At 39.8% G+C, this 18,955-nt stretch overlaps 1 protein-coding gene across 3 annotated transcripts in view; it reads left to right on the forward strand.

Moving 5' to 3' along the window:
* The window catches only part of TBC1D8B (TBC1 domain family member 8B), a 46,287-nt gene extending 28,088 nt beyond the window's left edge, over positions 1 to 18,199 (forward strand). Inside the window, exons 10-21 of one of the 3 annotated variants that reach the window (XM_026123080.2) lie at positions 982 to 1,196; positions 1,648 to 1,765; positions 2,474 to 2,759; positions 4,235 to 4,364; positions 7,102 to 7,200; positions 8,394 to 8,462; positions 8,682 to 8,922; positions 9,971 to 10,036; positions 10,370 to 10,453; positions 11,532 to 11,588; positions 11,908 to 12,008; positions 12,374 to 18,199. In XM_026123080.2, the coding sequence (XP_025978865.2) occupies positions 982 to 1,196; positions 1,648 to 1,765; positions 2,474 to 2,759; positions 4,235 to 4,364; positions 7,102 to 7,200; positions 8,394 to 8,462; positions 8,682 to 8,922; positions 9,971 to 10,036; positions 10,370 to 10,453; positions 11,532 to 11,588; positions 11,908 to 12,008; positions 12,374 to 12,784 (1,877 nt within the window). In that variant the 3' untranslated portion in view covers positions 12,785 to 18,199. The remainder of the gene's footprint in view (positions 1 to 981; positions 1,197 to 1,647; positions 1,766 to 2,473; positions 2,760 to 4,234; positions 4,365 to 7,101; positions 7,201 to 8,393; positions 8,463 to 8,681; positions 8,923 to 9,970; positions 10,037 to 10,369; positions 10,454 to 11,531; positions 11,589 to 11,907; positions 12,009 to 12,373) is intronic. The other 2 variants (XM_026123082.2, XM_064518230.1) reach the window with 2 other exon arrangements.
* Positions 18,200 to 18,955: the final 756 nt, after the last annotated feature.

The raw sequence follows: 18,955 nt of genomic DNA on the forward strand, positions 1-18,955 counted from the left end.
AGTGTCTCTTTGCTATACAGGATTGCTTGGTACAAAGAATGAGACTTACAGGGACTGTGGACTTACTCACATACGTGAGATCTCTCGCTGAAGCGCTGAGTGCTATTGTGGCTTTCTTCTGTAGAACATACCTGTGTCAAGGCACTTACCATGTGGACATGGAAGTCCAGGGAATTAAGGCACTTCTTTACAACAGCTCTGTTCACTTTTTACTCCCATTCAGTGCAACACTTACAAAAGCAGCAACTGCTGACTTGATCAGAGTCGTATAGGAAGGCTGTGTCCGACCCAGAAAATTAGCTGCGGATTTTGAGGAGCCACCCTGCACCTTACCTGCTAGCTATTCTCACTCTGTTTCCCTGGGTGGAGCTTTCTGCTCTCCTTCTAGAAGGAGCTGTTTATCATAACAAATAAATTTTATCCTATTCTCTCGACCTATATTTGGCAGTTCTTTTTGAGGACATGGGAACATGGATTTATCATTGCTAGTGTTCTTTGAGCATTTACCTAGGCACTTGTACTTCTGTTACCAGATAGATATCTCTATGTCTTGGATGGTGTTGGCAAAAAAATTATGGATAGTACTTGCAGGTAAATTTCAGTCCTTTGCCTAGTTTTGTGTAATCTTTTACCAGCTTTGCAGAGAGTAAGCTATTGCATTTGCCAGAAAAATTAGGCAAAATTGTAGGTAAAAAGAAGTTTTTTAAAAATGGAACAGAGAAAAAGAAATAAGTCAAAATCGAGTTTATAACGGAAAGTGACTTAGATTTTCTCCAAGCCTTATTTGATATTGCTGTTTTTATTACGGTGTAATCCCATCAAGTTCAGTAGAAATACTCTGATGTAGGACTGCATTAATATCTGGATATTCACGAGCTATGTAACCTCAGTGGTCACCAAAAGTTTTTATACAAATTGTAGAGAATTATGTAGATACTTTACCATTGTCCTCTAATGATGTGCAATAAAATGTATTGGCAGGTGCTGTAAATGATATGGCATCCAGCCCTGGTTATTACACTGAGTTGGTGGAGAAGTCCTTAGGAACATGCACTTTAGCTACTGATGAAATTGAACGAGATTTGCGTCGTTCCTTACCTGAGCATCCTGCTTTTCAAAGTGACACAGGAATTTCTGCACTCAGGAGAGTCCTTACAGCTTACGCATACAGGAATCCCCAGATTGGATATTGTCAGGTACAACAGTCTTGAGACCCTTAGTGTTGGTCATCTAAACATTAGTTCATTGTAGCAGTATAGTGGCACCTCATAAAATCAATAACACAAATATTTATGGTTTCTTGCTCCGTGACTCACTCACATTGGTCATTTCATTCCACTGTATAACATCAGCTCTCACTTTGTACTTGAGTCTGCTCTTAAATGCTGCCATGTCTATTGAATTTGTCTCTGTATTTCTGCTAGACTTCTAACACTTAAGTTTTATGTAGCTTAAATACTATGCTCTGCATTTGATGATACTGAGGTAAGGGTCTTCTGGTGGTTACAGCTGTACTTTACCCTAGCACTCTAAAGATATGTGCTGTAAAATGCCTTCAGGAATATGAATTTTAACACCTGACAAACCTGAGTTGTGTTTTCACTGTCTTCTCTCATAAATGCTTCCTTTCCCGTTTAAACATTACAGGCAATGAATATTTTGACATCAGTACTTCTGCTGTATGCTAAAGAGGAGGAAGCATTCTGGCTGTTGGTTGCTGTCTGTGAAAGAATGCTACCTGATTATTTCAATCGCCGAATTATTGGTAATATCCTTCTGTCTTTTTATCTATCTAGAATTGAATATAAATGATCATTGATTGAGAACAAGTGTTAAGGAATGACCTGAAGCCTGAACATTGGAGGGGAATTTTTGGGCATGATTCACTATTGTAAAGTAGAAAATGAGAGTAACAGAACATCTCTAGACCCTCCTTAAGCAAGAGTGGATGTGACTTTCAAATATTGTCATTGCTCTAGGGGTGACTGCTCAGGAAGCAGTCATTTAGACTGTTATACTCTTCTCTTGGAATTTTGTCTGAAATTCATACTATTAATTTGAAACTTAGACAGCTTAAATAAAGGAAAAGTAGTTGTTCCAGGTCCCACGCTTATCCTTTGATCCAGTACTCAGTGTTTGCAGATGTATATGCTAGGAGAAAATCACACATGAAATTTCTCTCTCATTGCAGAGAGGGTGTATCATCTGTCAGGAGAATCATCATCACTAGTCACACACCCACCGAAGTACTAATGTACTTCACAGCACGCAGTAAGGCTCTTGGACCCGTGCACTGAGTGTGTGGCTCCCAGCACAGGGGATGGAGTTGATGATGCCGTGCAGCCAGGCCTGTGTTTGTTTTTATGACAAAGTTGCAGTAGGATAGGGTTTCTATTTCCGGCCAGTGCTCTGAGAAAAGTGTGCTTCTCTGTATTAAGGTCTGGGTGGTGGTTTTGTTGTCCTCTCCCTGCAGGTGCCTTGGTAGATCAGGCAGTGTTTGAGGAGCTCCTCAGGGTTCATCTGCCTCAGTTGACAGATCACATGACGGACATGACTTTTTTCTCCTCGGTCTCTCTCTCCTGGTTCCTTACCCTTTTTATCAGTGTGCTGCCTATTGAAAGTGCAGTCAATGTGGTGGACTGTTTCTTCTATGATGGAATAAAGGCAATCTTGCAGCTGGGCCTCACAGTGCTGGACTACAATGCTGAAAAGTTGCTGACTTGTAAGGATGATGCAGAAGCAGTGACTGTTCTCAACAGGTATCAATGTAACTATTATTCCTGTAGGCAGTGTAGCAGGTAGATATGTGTTGTGGGGGCAGCTGAGAAGGCATCTGGCCAAGACTTCCAAAGGCTTCTAAGGAATTTGGTTTTCATCTCAGGCTGAAATTCTGGAAGAGGGTCTGGAAGTGCAGCTGGTTCCTCTGAAAATCCCATCCTCTGTTAAACTTCTTCTAAAACCATTGCTATTTTATGCCTTTTAAAGCAAAACCTTAGGGTTTATTTTAATCTGAAATTGTTATCACTTATAGCAGGTGGCTTTTTGTAATGGCCAGGTAATCTAGAGGATGGTAGACTTTTTCAAACATTTTGGACATGAGCTTAGTAACAGCTTGTTCTACAATTCTGTTTGTGTAGTTTAGGCTACGAGCTCCTCTGTTGCTAATAGCTGATGATAGTGTGGGACAAAAAAATTATTGGGGACAATCATGAGCAGATGGTTATTCTGTATTAGTATTTGAAGAAAGTTAAATATGCAACATGAAGTGCATTCTTAAGCAATGCATTACAAGCAAAACATGTGCAATATTGGCTTCACTGCCTTCCTAAATTCAGTTGTTGCTGAAACCTAACTGTGCTCATTTAAACTTTTTACCGTTTAAAAAAGCACCAGCAGTAAATGCACTTTCACCCAATTTAAATGAATTAAAATTTAAAATATGAAAGTAGAGTGAAATTTAGTTTTCACTTGATCCAAACAATGCTGCTGCTTCTTCCTCTTAGAACCCAAGGTTATGATGATTATTGTGAACTCCTTTTGAACTCTTGCTTTCAACATTTTATCTGGCTGTAACACTTCTGTGTTAACCCAGCCAGCAGCATTCTGGTATATTTCAAAAAAATTTTAGAATAGTTTGCTTCTCCTCAAGAAAAAGGAAGCTGTTACTCGGTAGATATGTTCCTCTCTTTGTGTTCCTCAGTGTTGGCAAAGGTGCTGGCTGACCTCCATAATGGGACTGTTTAGGTTTTTGATGTATGTGTGATGAGTAGGTGCATATCAGCCATGTCTTGGCTTCTGCACCTGAGGGAATTAAGATTGCCTACTTCACAGTTCAGCACAAGCCTCCATTCCTCTCTCCTGATTATGTAGTGCACCATTGCTTATCTCCTAGATGGATCAGAGAACCAGGGAATGCTTGGCTGGAAGGGGCCTCCAGAAGTCTCTAGTCCTGTTTCCCACTCAAAAAAGGACTATTGCCAGCTCTAGATCACATCAGCCATGTTGTTGTCTAGCTGGGTCTTGAAAACCACCAAGGTTTGAGGCTCCACCACCTTCTCTGGGTAGCCAATTCCAGTGTTGTGTATCTGTGGTACTGTTACAGCATATGCATGCTACTCCTGTTAAAGTTCTTGCTGACTATTGCTCATATCCTGCTTGCTTTTCACTGGTGATGTGATCATTTTGTTTTAATAAACTAGGACTTGTTATTTCTTGCTGTGTTTGCTTCATGCAGGTTTTTTGACAGTGTCACCAACAAAGACAGTCCCTTGCCTCCAACTGTGCAGCAGGGCTCCAACCTCAGCAATACAAAGAGTGACCACCCAAAAGTGGACATTACTGATTTGATCCGAGAGTCAAATGAAGTATGTGTTCTTATTGTGGGTGTTTTCTCATCGCATGGAGTATTTGCAGTTCATGGGCTACTTTAAAAATACTGCAGCTGCACTACACAAACTAGAGAAGTAGAAGACCCCTCTAGACTGGCATAAATTGGGCTCTGTACTTTGCTGAGCCTCACTGAAAACCTTGTAGGTTAGGTTATGGGATAGGTTTGTTTTTGTGTTGTGGGTTTTTTTTTGTTTTTTGTTTTTTTTTAATGCTTGAAATGGGCTTGGTGGGCTGCTTCAGAGTGGAGTTTCTTGGGTTCTTCATAGGTCCTGTGTTGGCATCCCTCGTTCACTGTCTTAGTCCCTGTACACTGTCAACTAAATGACAAACTGAAGGTACAGGAGAAGCAGCCCTTGCAGTTACTAATTTGAAACTGCTTACTGCATGTTGCACATAGTGGTAACATTTTACATAGCAGTCAATGCAGGAAACTGGGTGTGCTTGAGTAGTTTATTTTACCAATGAAAAGGACATTTTGGGATGTGCTGGATAAGAAATGCCGGTTATGATCTTTTACCACTTCCTTTCAACTTGTAACTTTGGTTTTTGCAGTGTCTAGCTTTTGCAGCTCTGCGTTGGGGAGGAAATAACTTCAGTTTCTTCTCCTTTTGTCCTCAGATATCCACGAGGCATTTCCTTCCTTGGCATGATTTAGATCAGGGTATTTATCCATTTTTAGATAGGTTTGTGTTTTAAATTTCTGCTCAGTCCATCTGAAATGAAAGGCAAGCTGAGGAAAAAAAGATTGGTTCACATTTTGGTTTTTATTAGCCTATTTCTTTTATCCCTATGATACCTTCTTTCTGACTCTCCAGTGAAAGAGCCATAATGCATCTTTTTGGGAAAAATGTCCTGGTCTTGACTCAGAAGAGATTGAGTGGCTGTTAGTGGTGTAATTTAGGGGGATGGAATTGTCTCCTTTGATTCTCACTGAGAAGAGGGCTTCACTTTAGTAGGAAGAGCAAAGGGCAAGAATCAGGAATTCAAGTTCTCTTGAACCCTCTCTGTGGCGTTGGGCTAATCATGTAAAATGTCTGTGCTTCTGCTATCAGTATTGTTTCACAAGAATGTTGTGCTGATCAGTCTAAGATCCTTGTAAGAAGAATTGCACTCCTTTGGGTCTTTCTTGTCATGGTGAAATCTCATAGTAATGAGGGGGAATGGTTGCAGGTTAAAGAACAGAGGTGGTCAATAGTGAAGCATCGTGTGTTGCATTTTGAAGTGGAAGCTGAAGCTTTCACAACGATGGAACCATTACTGAAAGACCAGAGAATGCAAAAGAAACTGCCTTTCTTGTTCTGCCTGTGCAGGAGACTGTTTGCCCAAGGAAGTAGCCTGTAATTTGGTATAGTTTTTAAACACTGAGTTGGGCAGAACCGTGACCCTGAATTTCTCGGTCCCAAGTTGGCAGTCCTCTTCTTAGGCCTATATACCCCATTTCTATCTCATGACCCCTCTTCTGGCTGCAAGGTTTGTATCTTCAGTTGAAGTGAATTTCTGGAAGGCTCAGAAGTGTCACAACCTCTTGTTTAAGAACTGTCGATACAAAGTAAGAGTCAATTTCTCACTTCCCATTTTGACCAGACGGTTTATTTCAACATAATTCTGTTTTAGCAAGAGGTTTTCTTTCCATATCACTGTAGAATGAAAATAAATTTCAAAATGGGAGGATTGCTGCAAAGGAGTAGTCATCCCGCAGATAGGTCTAGTTACTAATCGTGAATAAGTGAACAGAGATGTTCTGTGTGATACTGTTGCTTCATATGGGTGCCAGGAAGATAAATGAGATAAAGTAAAAAGATACAGAACTGAATTTTAAAATGATGTTCCGTTTTATGCCTTTATGACTTGGACACAAATGAAAGATTCATTCTTTTACAGTCTAATCTGGTATGAAGAAGCCATGTTTAACTACTGAATGGAAGAACATGTAGCTTTTAATTTACTGTACTAATTCAGAGTTAGATTATACATCTTGTTTATATTCTTGCTGAGGCCATTGCACAATATCAAAGCCTAGGAGCCAGACCAGTAAAAGAGTTATGACTCAGAAGTGCAGTTTCTCCTCTGCTTCCCCTTTTTTCCAGGACTGAAGTATACTGCTGGTGGTCTTCACAGAAACATAGGAGTTCAATTCTGGAAGAGAATTCCAGAGTTTATCTAGTTCAACTCCCTGCCCAGAGTACACCCAGATTATCATTGAAAAATGTGCTAACTTGTTCTTAAAACTCTCTAAAAAAGAGAACTTGCAACAACTTTAGCCTGTTGTAGTGTTTCTCTACCTTTAGTCAGAAAATATCCTAATATCCAGTATAACTTTTCTTGGAGTATAATGTTTCAGTATCCAGTATAACTCTTCTGGGGTGCTCATAAAGCTGATTTGCTTTTCAAAGCCACTGAGGAAAATCAATTGCAGTTTGGTATAGAGTCAACACAGTTTAAGATCCCTTCCTTTGTTTTCCCATCCACAGTGAACTACTCCGGAGTTTCTTTTCTTTCCCCGTCATTCTTTGAAACACTTGCCCTTTTAAGAGTTGCACTGTTTAGGGGGAATCCTAGTGCTGTAATGAATGAGACTCTGCTGAGTTTCTAGGATCTTGCTTTGTTTCTGTATCTGTATTTGTATGATGCTTAGATGCAAGAAAGATAAACGTATCTGCTTAGATGTGTCTAGTGGTAGTTGATTTCACATAACTATGCTTTTCCTCGTAGAGATACGGCGATATTCGATACGAGGATGTTGAGAGCATGCGCTGCAGAAACAGGCTTTATGTTATCCAGACGCTAGAAGCTACAACCAAGCAGAATGTGGTGAGTGTCTTGAGAGAGCTCAACCCTTTCATCTGATAAAATTCCTCCCCTTTTAGAAAATTCTGAGATGAGCTGCATTTTCTAAGGCCAAGTAAATCATTTTATAGGTTGAAATCCCTCTCACCTGCAGGGTGTCTTTTAACTGAGGTCTTGGCCTGTGATGTTTTCAATCTGCAAATCACAGCATGACCTTCTGCTCTTGTTACAAGTAACATCACAGACACCTTCTAAAGGCTAGCATACCTCTTGACACTCTGCATTAATTGGAAGAGACTGACCTATATTTCTTTCAGCTGTTGTTAAATTATTAATGCATTTCTCTTAGAGACATAAAGCACTATAAAATGCCCATAGTGCTACAGTAAAACAATTTGTCATTTGTATTTTTGCTCTAGGAAGTGATCATAAATGTCACTGAAGAGATTATTGTATTGCAATTTAACAAAGGTTGTTTCTTGTGTCTGTGGTGTGTGCAGGTGTCCTGTAATGTATGTGTGGTGTGGCAGCTCTTTGGCTGCCATCATCCTTAAAGTTCAGACTCCTAAATGAAGGTGAGGGTTGCAAAGACCTTCCTTTGTTTGCCGTTTTTTTTCAGTGGCTCAGTTCCAATAACTGGTGATAATGATGGCATACATTACAAGCAGTGCTTCATTCTTTACTAAATGTGGCTTGTAGCAAATGATACTAAATGCTGTTGATTGCACCAAGATTGTAACTGTTGTGTTTTGTTTTATAAAACATATCTATTGTGAAGATGGATCCTGGTCTTGTAGCTAAATTTGATTTTAAAAGCTGTGATTTCTTTTTTCATTAAAGAAATGGGGATTCAGCATCACTGGTAAGGGCTGAATGTGCATTTGTCTTTTATAAAAGAAGCTATATATTGCATCATTGTAAATAATTTGGCACTCAAATTTTGTCTCTCTGGTCTCAGCGTAGGCTCAATGTATGCAAATAATGTGATTGCATTAAGCTCTCTTTTCTGTCAGAAATTATTTCTTCCAGTCCATCATGTTATGATTGCTTTTAAAACAGAGTCTCTTCTTACTCCTAATTGTAGCATGCCAGAACCTGGAATATTCAAACTGCATCTTTTAATGTAATATTAAGTCTTCCAGAACTTTATTCTACAGGCTTATTCCAAAGATGGGGAGACTCATCATTTAGTTAATTTTCTTTTAATTTTGCTTCAGCTACGTGTTGTGTCCCAGGATGTAAAATTCAGTCCCAGTGACCTTGAAGAGCTTTATGAATTATTCAAGGTAATGTGCTGTTTTTCCTCATTTATCAACCATCCATCTTAATGGTGGACTGTACTGTGGGTGTGTAACAATTTTAACAATTCCAGGTGAAAGCTAGATTCAACATGTATGTTTTGCATGTCAACCTTAAACCGAGTGGCATAGTTAACATCCCACATCTTTCACCCAGGGAGATAATTGTCCTTTCATATTATCTAAAATTTTGCCTTTCCTTTGCAGAAGGAGCACTTTCTTTCCTGTTACTGGAATGTAAATAGTCCTGTCTTGCGACACCATGATGCCAGTCTGCCATATCTTGACCAGTATCGGATTGATTGCCAGCAGTTCAGGGTTCTCTGTCATCTCTTGAGCCCATGGTCGCATTGTGCAAACAGAGACTCGCTTGCACTGTGGACATTCAGACTTATGGACGAGAACTCTGATTGCCTTATAAACTTCAAACAATTTGTCTGTGTTCTTGGTACGAGAACAGCGCATACCTAGCACATTGACAAGGGAACTCTGTCCTGGGAGGAGTCCTGGAAATGCTTTTGTGTATCTCCTTCCATGCTGTATCTAAGGAGCTTACGGAGACTAGTCTCTCAACTTAGGGTTGAAATAGTCTTATCTTTATTGCATAATATTAAATGCAAAGATTAAATGGCAAGTCAAGTGCTCAGAGTATATTTATAAGTTTGAGAGTGGGTGCTATATTCTTTAGGTGGATGATAAGAGCTTTTAATTGGAGAACTGTGCCCTGATTTGCTTGTCTGTATCTGACCATGAAATGGCAAATATCAGGCTTCACAAATCAGTAACTTTTCTGAAATGTTAATCCCGTGGAGAGTAGTTTTCCATCTGAGATTATATTTAAAAGTGGCTTTACCATCAGAATATCAGAAAGTTAGGAAATAGTGTGACTGTATTGCCCATCCTGTTTGGTTGATGATAAATGCTTCCTCACAGTGTCAACCACCTCATACGCAGATCATGCAAGATAGGCAATGCCAGATATCCTTGGGGAACTGAAAGTTGTCTAGACTTACTGCTGTATTCCTTTCATCTTATTTTCAAAGTGCTATTGTGCAGGAAGCAAAAATTTAAGTGAAAATGCTGAGAAGACGTTAGTGATGTATTTATTTGGTGCTGTGGTTTCATTTTAGTAAGTGTTAGGCATTATTCAATGCTCTGGCTGTACTTTCTTCTGTAACCACAGTTTTAGCTCATTACAGAAGGTGTGTTATGGTCTGTTAAAGAGACATACTTTTGTATTTCTCTGATTCAGACATACTTAAGAATAGAATACCATAATGAAATGTCATAAAACAGTGTTCTTTACTCAGTGTAGACAAACTCTAGGTTCAGCTGCAGCGGTGTTGCCACCCTTAACCTTTATCTCTAATTATATGCAGAGTAAGACAGGACATATGTTCAGTTCCAACCCCCCTCAGTTGCAATTGTTTAGGTTAACAGGGTATTTTAAAGTTTGGTCCAGTTGAACAGACTGTCTTGCCTCTCTTCTCTAACAGATATCATGTATAATGGAAGTTTCACTGAGAAACTCAAGCTGCTTTTTAAGTTACATATCCCTCCAGGTAAGTGAGAAGCATTGCCATTTGGGGAGGGTGGGGAGGGCTGTTCCTGTCTTTTATCATCTTTGTGGGATTTTTTTTTTTTTTTTTTTTTTTTTTTAGCTTTACCTTCCTTCCTGTTGTCACTGTCACTGGCTACAGTATTATCCCATAGCTGTAATACAGATGCATATTTCTTCTAGAGTAACGTATCCTTTGAGAAGGACTTAATCTGCTCAAACACCATTTCTGCTTTGGTCATAGGGACAATATGTCTGTACAAAGCTTTCATTTTCTGTTACTATTTTGGTAATTCTTGGGAGCCCTGAAAACAACTTATGAATTTATTTATTGCAGCTTTTACTGAAGTAGAATCTCTAAGCCCTTCCAAAGGTGATGATCTTTCAAAAGAAGAACTGATCCACTTCAGCCAGCTCAGTGGTAAGCTCCAGAATGTTTGATTTTTCCACACAAAATATCGGAAGGTTTCTGTCAATTATTGTGTGCTGAAAGATGGGGAGCTCTTCTGAAAGCTTTCAACTGCTGTTTTGAAATCATCTCTTCCAACAAATCATGTCACTGTTGACATGAGTCCTATGTGAAGATCTTCTCTAGATAGTTATATTTTCATACACAGTATTGTAGAATTTCTTTGTGGATAGGCATTCTTCTTTAAAGCAGTTCTTCCTTAGCAATATGTGGTTTAATTATTATTTATGAACGTGCAAACTGTATGTGGTAGCAAGCCTCAGTAACAGGTCATTTCAATAGTCACTGTACAAAGAACAGAGATCCTTGCCCTGAACTGCTTGTCTGATGATAGAATTCAAAAGCCACAAGCGTTTACATGGAAATAGGGCAGTATATCTGGTCAGTATTTTCATCATATTTGGCAGCTTTTCTGTTGCCATGCTTTATTTGTTGAAGTGCTGGCTATTTCATTTTTGCATCCAAGGCATAAAGGCATATTTCCTGCTTAAGGATTTTGATATCCAAGTCCATAACAAGTCCATAATTATTTGATGCCAGGGTTTCAAAATCCTTTGCTTCCATTTTAAAACCAATGTGTGGAAAAAATTTTATGGGGTATAAATTTATGAAGTCAATAAAGTATTCTCTTTGGAAGGCTGTGCCTTTTTACTTGCTTGCAGGGCAGATCTGTTTTGGTTTTTATAAATTATCCAAAAGTAGCGTATCTGTAATATGGGTAGTGTACTCACCCACATTTCAACGCATGGCCACAGGCATTATCAGGATTATCTACTTGATGATATACATGATTGCAGTTTCTTTTGTGATCTCCAGCCTCGCTGTGGCTCATGGTGTTTGTTGCTATTGTTGTACAATTGTACAATCTGAAATTGTACAAATTTGACCATGCAGTGTCTTCTTGGCCTAATCAGTGTTGAGTTCATGGGCTTTGCTTTTTAATCAAAGAATTTCTGATAAAAATAAATGAAGCATTTGCTCTTCCTTTCTCAAAGCAGTAACAAATTGTTTTTCTCCTCCTAAACTGTAGTTTCATCTACTGCGGATAGTCTTGAAAGTGATGCTTTGAGGAGAAGCCCAGAAAAAGGTAGGGAATCCTGGAGACACAGTTGGTAACCATGTGTTTTTGGGGGAGAGGAGCTGGGAAAGTGTATGTTGAGGAAGTTAATACCATGCTGCCTTGAGTGATCTTAAGCATAGTGCTAATGCTATACCCACTTTTATAAATGTAGTGCTTGGGAGGAGGAAATAATGTAAACTCTGGTCCTGTTTAGTTCTAGGCCCCACAACTCTGTTAAGAAGAAATGGCACTGAGGACACCAGTTCTTTTGCTCATCATCCCTCGAGGGGGGTCTTAGTTCATGTTTGCTCTTTCTTTTTCTTTTTCTTTTTTTCCTTTGGTCAAGTAGGGAAGGGGAAGGTTGATATTCAGGCATATCTGAAGCAGTGGCAAGATGAACTTCTTAAAAAAGAAGAAAATATTAAGGATCTGCCAAGGATGAATCAGGTAAAACTGCCTATATCTGGGTCTTTCACGAGTCAGTTCTTATTTGCTGTTTATCTGTTAAGTCCTATTAGTAGTTTTCCAAAAGATTCATAGGATCCCTTTAGTTTCAGACCTTCAAATTAATCATTAGATTATGTTTTTTAAACTAGTGTAACTGTAAGTTCATGTAGAAAGGAACTTTCAGACACACTTCGGTTTATCAAGGCTAGTCCACATCCCTGTCGTCATCAGAGTTGTTGTTGTACTAGGCACCTAGTGACAGCAGTCCAGGGTTGAAAGCAGTGAAGCAGTCCAGGGTTGAAAGCAGTGAAGCAGGAGAGTTGTGTTGCTGTTCTCTAAATAGTTTCCTCTGTATCTCTCTGTAGTCACAATTCATCCAGTTCTCAAAAACCCTGTACAATCTATTCCACGGGGACCCCGAGGAGGAGCTGTTATATCGGGCTATAGCAGTGGTTACCAGCCTCCTATTGAAAATGGAAGAAGTTGGCAGAAGACTGCAGAGTCCAGTGTCACCAGTCAAAAGTCCAGCTGCCATTATGGAGTTGTCTGCTGAAGTCCCAAACAAAGGGCAGGAGGAAAGCAGCTCTGAGCAGGCCGAAGGCAGTAGAGCACAGCGTTCAAGAGGGGACCATGAGTGGTCTTTTGCCTTTGAACAGATTCTGGCATCCTTATTAAATGAGCCAGCCTTTGTGAGATTTTTTGAGAAACCGCATGAGATAAAAGCTAAAATAGAGAGTGCTAAAATGTTGCAACTAAAAGCAAGAACCAGAGTATAATTTTCTTCACCTTTGCACTAACAACATAAAGCACTTACAAATGAAGGTTTCTACTACGGGAATTGAGTGTGGAGTTTACATAGGGAATGGGATTTGAAGAGTTAGCTTTAAATATGAGATACCGGTATGCTTTTATGTAAATAAAAATAGTTTCAAGCACAATCACTTTCTTGCATTGTTCATAAGTTTCAGTCCAAAAAGGACTGAAGAATAAACTGTTTTTACCATGTTACTAAAATATGCAGCATTACTAGGAAATAATAGGTGTGATCTGTGAATGGCACTATGACAAACCTTTCTGAATGACAGCTGTTACACTGTATGCTCTCCAGGTTCATTTCTATTACTGCGATGAATGTAATGACTTCTAGCCATTTTCACTTAGAATGAATAGTGACAGCTAAGAAGTTGATTTCCAGGTTAGTTTAGTTATTTCTAAACCCACATGTGGACTGGGGTCAAAGCAGAGTGAAGACTGAAAATAAAGGCTTTGAAATGGTAGCTATGTTGGCCACAAGAGCATGTGGTTAGAGAAGAAAGTTGCTGGGCTCTCTATTCCCTTGCTCCGGTGTTACTGATGGATGTGGGCTGTTGCAGATTCCAGCAGTCTTTCCTTACTGGCAGTTCGTGGACTGCATCCTCCCAGCCCACGTCTCATTTTTTTTGCAGTGTGGCCCTTAGCTAGTGCCCTTACAGCTAGTTTCCTACTTTTCTAGCTAGGTGTGAGTTACTCTTTCCCATTTACATACCCATCCTCTTAAAACACAGGTGAAAAGGGTGCAAGTCACGTGGTCATCCAGACTGCATGTGTATGCAAAGGCTGGTGTAGATGGTTGAAATCAAGGGAAAGCAGTGGCTAAATCTTTCTCACTGTCTCACTGTGATTGTTATACATCTTGCAAGAGGAGCCATTGTTGGCTCCTTGGGAGCATATTGATAAAATGTATGGTTTTGCTAGTGTTTGCATAACAGAATAGTCTTTAGCTGCTTCCTAATTAGCTGAACACTGACTATGAAGCCGCTATGGACAGATTGCGGTTGCTCCTTTGTCTACTCTGAGTCCACACCTCAATCTTGTAATTACTCCTTGTTTTCTATAGCTCTCTGGCTCATTGCTGCTGTTATATTTTGTATCTGCCAGGATTAATGGCAATGAGAAGATCTGGAATCTGAATTGGGATTTTTAGTATATACAAAATAATGTGGCAAACAAGCTGTGGAGGCAAGCTCGGGCAGTGTTAACGCTGGTAAAGGTTGACCTTGAGCCTTAGGTAGCTTGTGCTAGAATGGGTTTTTAGAGAAAGAGGGAAGCGCTTGTATTTTTACAAAAGAAAAAGAAAAAGAAAAAAGTAAACTGGCATCTCTGCTGACTTTAAAATGGGTTAAAAATGGATATTTCTAAAGGCTGTATGACAATCTTTCTCTGCAAAACAGCATTATTTTTATAAGGCTTTTTTTTTTTTTTATTAAGTGGAAGTGGAATGGGATTACTCAGTTTTGGATGCCTTTTTTGTAATACTAAAATGAATGAGGACTGTAATGAAAATCCCACTTGTGTTACAAGCAGTTGTTGAAATGCCATCATTGCAATGGGCATTAAAGTTCCAATGCTGCTTCTAAAGAAGAATTTTGATCAAGAGCAACGAATGTATGAATTATTTTCCATCCTCCTGCCCCGTGCTCTCAGGAATTAATGTAAAACAAAGTTTTATTGAACAAAGAGTAATTTCAAAAACTGTGCCCTATATTTGAGAAATGAGGCAGCTTTCTTCAGAAGCCTTCGTAAAGTAATCACACTTGATGCAACATAAGTCTGCTTTGTATATTTATGCATAAAATATACAAACTAAATTATCCATTCATAGGTATGTTTCTGAGGCAAAGTGGGGCATTACTGTGGTAGATTATGAGAATAGTGAGTAAATACAGTTACAATATTGTTTAAAAAATACAAAGCAGATAATACTGATGTTCTAGTCCAGGACTTAATCAGATAAAGTTTGCTCAGTGAGTAATTCTTATGCAAAGCAATCATGTTGAAATTAATGTAGTCCCTTGAAAATAGAGTACATCTTGAAATTAACAATATCCACAATGATCCTACAAAAGCTTTTTGTATGAGTAGCTGCATCTAAGAAATGTAGTATTTGCTAAGCAATGCATCATAGACACATGAAATTCATAAAACTCGATGACTTTTTTTTTGGTGGAGAACCAAGATGTTTGGAAAAACATAGTTATATGCAGGTTAAAATGTAAATACAACAGCTGTACTGAAGGAACCTGCAAAATACAATAGCCGTGTGATATTACATAGTTTAGTTATGCAAAACTGAGTACCTTTTTAAAACATCAGCTTTCATTAATGTCAGTCCAAGAGACTGTAGAACCTTTACCAATTATATAGTAGTTCTTGTCCATAATGCAGTTATGTCTGTTTGTAAACAGAGAATTACCAGCATATATATACTTTTTTAAAAATACAATTAAGGTGAAAAGCTTGAATGTTTAGGGGAACACTAATGTTTATTAGCTGCATGGATTTTCTATTCAACTTCTTTGTATCTTTTGCCCCCAAAATGTAATATGTATTTAAATCCTTCCTGTAATATGACTGCAGGTTGATCCACCAAGATTAGTCAGAGCAGCCACGTGTCCGGCCCCAGCAGGGCAGAGGTTGGAGGAAGGTTGCTTTCAGCAGGCCGGCAGGACTTGAGCGACTGCCTAAATGGCAAGTTCTTGCTTCTTCGAGCCCATGGATCATGGTTTGATCCCCTGGGGAGATCTTGATGTAGTAAATCCTGGCTGGAGCCAAGGACTGTGACCCACAGGTGTGTTTGTTGGGTTGCTGCTCTGGTTTGTCATAATGTTCTGAAGTTGAGGGACACTCTTACTTTGCATGGGGCAGAATAACTCCAGAACTACTGTCTAGCTCACTTTCCTACGCTTCCTATGATGCAGATAGCCTGGCTAACAAATACATGCAGGCTCAGTTGGGAAGGAGGAGGCTAAAGCAATAGAAGCTCTTTCCTTGTCTTCAGTCCAAAAGGAGAATACTTTGACTTTGTCACTTTTTTTTTCAAGCCCTGCAGGGTCAGGGGCAGAGAGCTCCATGCCTTATGGCTATCTGAAGTTCTCGGTGATGCAGAGATGAACCCAGATTCACATCCTATTGCATGAGGACGCTGGGTAAGCACACGTCTGTTGCAGGAGGTCAGCTACCGCATGTAGCTTGGAATTAAGCAGAAGTGCCAGCCAGGGTTCGGGCAGCTGCAGGATGTCTGACCCAGAGTTACTCAGCTCCTTCCTAAGGAGGGACTTTCCGCTGAAATTGTAACTTGAAGATTTTAGAAGTGTTTTGGGAATTTGGGAAGGCTCATTCTCCAATAGAAAGCAGTGTGGTTAAGTGAGTATTGATGTATCATTCCACACACCTATCTATGTTACTTCTTTCTGTAACAAGAAAACATGCTGGTTTGAAGTGCAGGAGGGCACGCTGAATGGTGTGAGGAAGTTGGGGGGAATCTTGATGGAAAAGAGTTCTGCAAACCAAAAAGTAGGGGACAAAGTTTTCATAAAGTTATCTGGCTTTTTGCGGGGAGTTCAGTCATAGGAGATAAATAAATGTGTATCATCAGTACAAAACTGACAGTTACAGCTAGGATACAGATTGCTGACACTAGTGATGCTGTTTATACAGGTTGTAAATTGAACTACCTGCTGCAGTGTTGCCAGTGTGACTGGGTGGCTATGCCATGGCTATTTGGTCCTGAAACATTCTCAGTGGCTGTTGGTGTAAACTACACAGTCCTTTCTTGTGGCTGGGCCATTATTATTGTTGCTATGCACATAAAATGCATTTTTTCAACCCAGTCATTAGCCCATGGGAATGGCCAGCAGAGCTGTGGTGTTTCCCTCATGCTTGCAATCCAGAAAGTGCTGCTCAAAGGGACTGTCACTGTTCCCCGAGCCCTGCTGGACGGTGGCAGCACTGACCGCCATCAGGAGCTGGCTGCTGACTCCCATTGTCTGTCCCGCTCAGTGGTGTCTCTACAGAGTCACGCCAAAGGGCTTGAACACACAATGTGAGCGAATAGCTCAACTAATAATAGTGAAAGTACAAGCCCTTTCCACCATGGAGAGAGCACTGTTCATGGTTCAATCAATCAGAAGCATTTCCTGGGCCTTAGAAATGATCTCTGACGTTTGGTTCAGCAAAAGCACTCTATTTCAATCTGTTCCTAGGACAAGCCACTTGCTCTTCACTCTAATGGCTGCGTAAGAACGTACAAAATTTTTTAGAGGAGTTTGCTGTGTGTTGATTGAATTAAAAGTTTCTCTTCCAGTTGTTCTGTACAAAATTCTTGTATGTGAATGCAGTTGTTATATGGATTAAAACAAAATGAAATATTCCAATTTGTTTCCAGAAAAATCAGATATTTTGTCTTTTTTTGCTAGTTTTGTCACTTTATCAGGAAGGCAACACATTTGTGTTGGCAGGTTGGCTTTTAAGTACAATGTATTGTATGCAGTTGAAGCACTTTAAGACAAATAGGGTATTATATAAACATTTGTTTCACTTAAGAAAAAAATCCAAATTTGAGGCACTATTCTTTCTTATGATGGGATTTTTCAAAAACCCTTTCAAAAGCATTGGTCATGTTAAAGCCACTTCTAATCAGTCCTTTCCAAAGCAAGGTCCAAGTCATTTAAAAGCATTCTTGGACTTCAGTTTCCCTCAAAGTGGAGGGGAAATGAAATAAAAGAGAGACCCAGATTTTGATGCCTGGGACTAACTTGGCCTAGCATACAACCTGACCCAAGTGCTGAGATGGAAGGTAAACTAGCCCAGGAAAAACAGCATAACTCAACCTGTTTTTTTGTTTTTGTTTTTAAACCAAGTTATGCAGCCATATCTACACTACCTCTGATGCCTCGTTCTCCCTAGCTTCTGTGTTCCCCCTGTTGTTTCTGGTGCTGGTCATGGGAATCCCAGTCTCGATCGCGAGCCCCCTGTCCTGTCCCTTGCTTCTTCCTGTGCATTTATATGAGATGGCTGCTGTTTTTGTACCTCCTAGAAAGCCAGGAGCAGACTCTGATCCCCAGTCTGACTCACACAGCCTAGCAAAAAACCAGCACAGAGTGTGTTAGAGGTCTTATAAGTATGCTTTTATTTTTATTTATTTTATTTTTTTTGGAAAATACTATGTACAATCTGTTTAAAGCTTGTCAGAATGCGCAGGCTCCCATCCAATGGAGCTGTGCAGGAACATAGATTCAAAACAATAAAATCTTAACTGTTCATCTTCATAAGACACTTCCTTTTTCCCATTACAAAATACTTTTAAGAATAGTAACATTTATAAATGTATCTATATTTGACTTCATATAAAATAAACCAAGATTCATAGACAATTCTAAGGTATTTCTTGTTTGTTTTTTTTTTTACATGGATTATGTTACAATATGTACAGTACCTTTTCACTGTGTTTGTCAAACCAGCCTGATTATATCCACCAGGCTTTAGCTTATATGTACAAATACGCTAAAAGTGCAAGACTTTATTGAAGCTGCCTGTGTTTTCAGAGGTCTGGAATTGTGTGGCCTGTATGTATGTGTGGATATATATACACACATATCTATATTAAAAACACACACAGATGTAAGTATACAGTATATGGGTGTTTGTGTACTAGAAAGCCTCAGAACATTAATGACTAATAGGTCTACACTGACATTGGAGCCAAATCCCTGACTCGGGAGGCGTCTGCCACGTTCCTCCCGTCTGCTGGTGACCAACGGGCCAAACTTGCGTTTTCGTGTAAGCACCTGGTTCACCCAGGGTGAACCAAACCCACCAGCAACCCCCAATTCCAAATAGGTCCCAAAAACACAGGTCAGAGCTAACACCGAGGTAAACAAATACAAATCAACCTGAATAAAGAGCTTGCTTTATTTTGGGGAGAGCGAGCGAGCGAGCTTAAGGCAAAAATCCCATGGCCCTGCTTCAGTCTTCCCCCAGCCTGGAGCCAGGCCGAGCAGGCCCCTGAAAAAGGGCTGCAGGATTTTTCCCTGCGGAGCATGGCTGAGCGGTGCGGGCGGCCGCTGAGGCCTCCCTGCCCAGGGAGATGGTGGGAACACACCGGGGGGGATGGGGCACATGATAAAGTG

The sequence above is a fragment of the Dromaius novaehollandiae genome, chromosome 11, assembly GCF_036370855.1.
Source record: "Dromaius novaehollandiae isolate bDroNov1 chromosome 11, bDroNov1.hap1, whole genome shotgun sequence".
Classification (NCBI taxonomy): Eukaryota; Metazoa; Chordata; class Aves; order Casuariiformes; family Dromaiidae; genus Dromaius; species Dromaius novaehollandiae.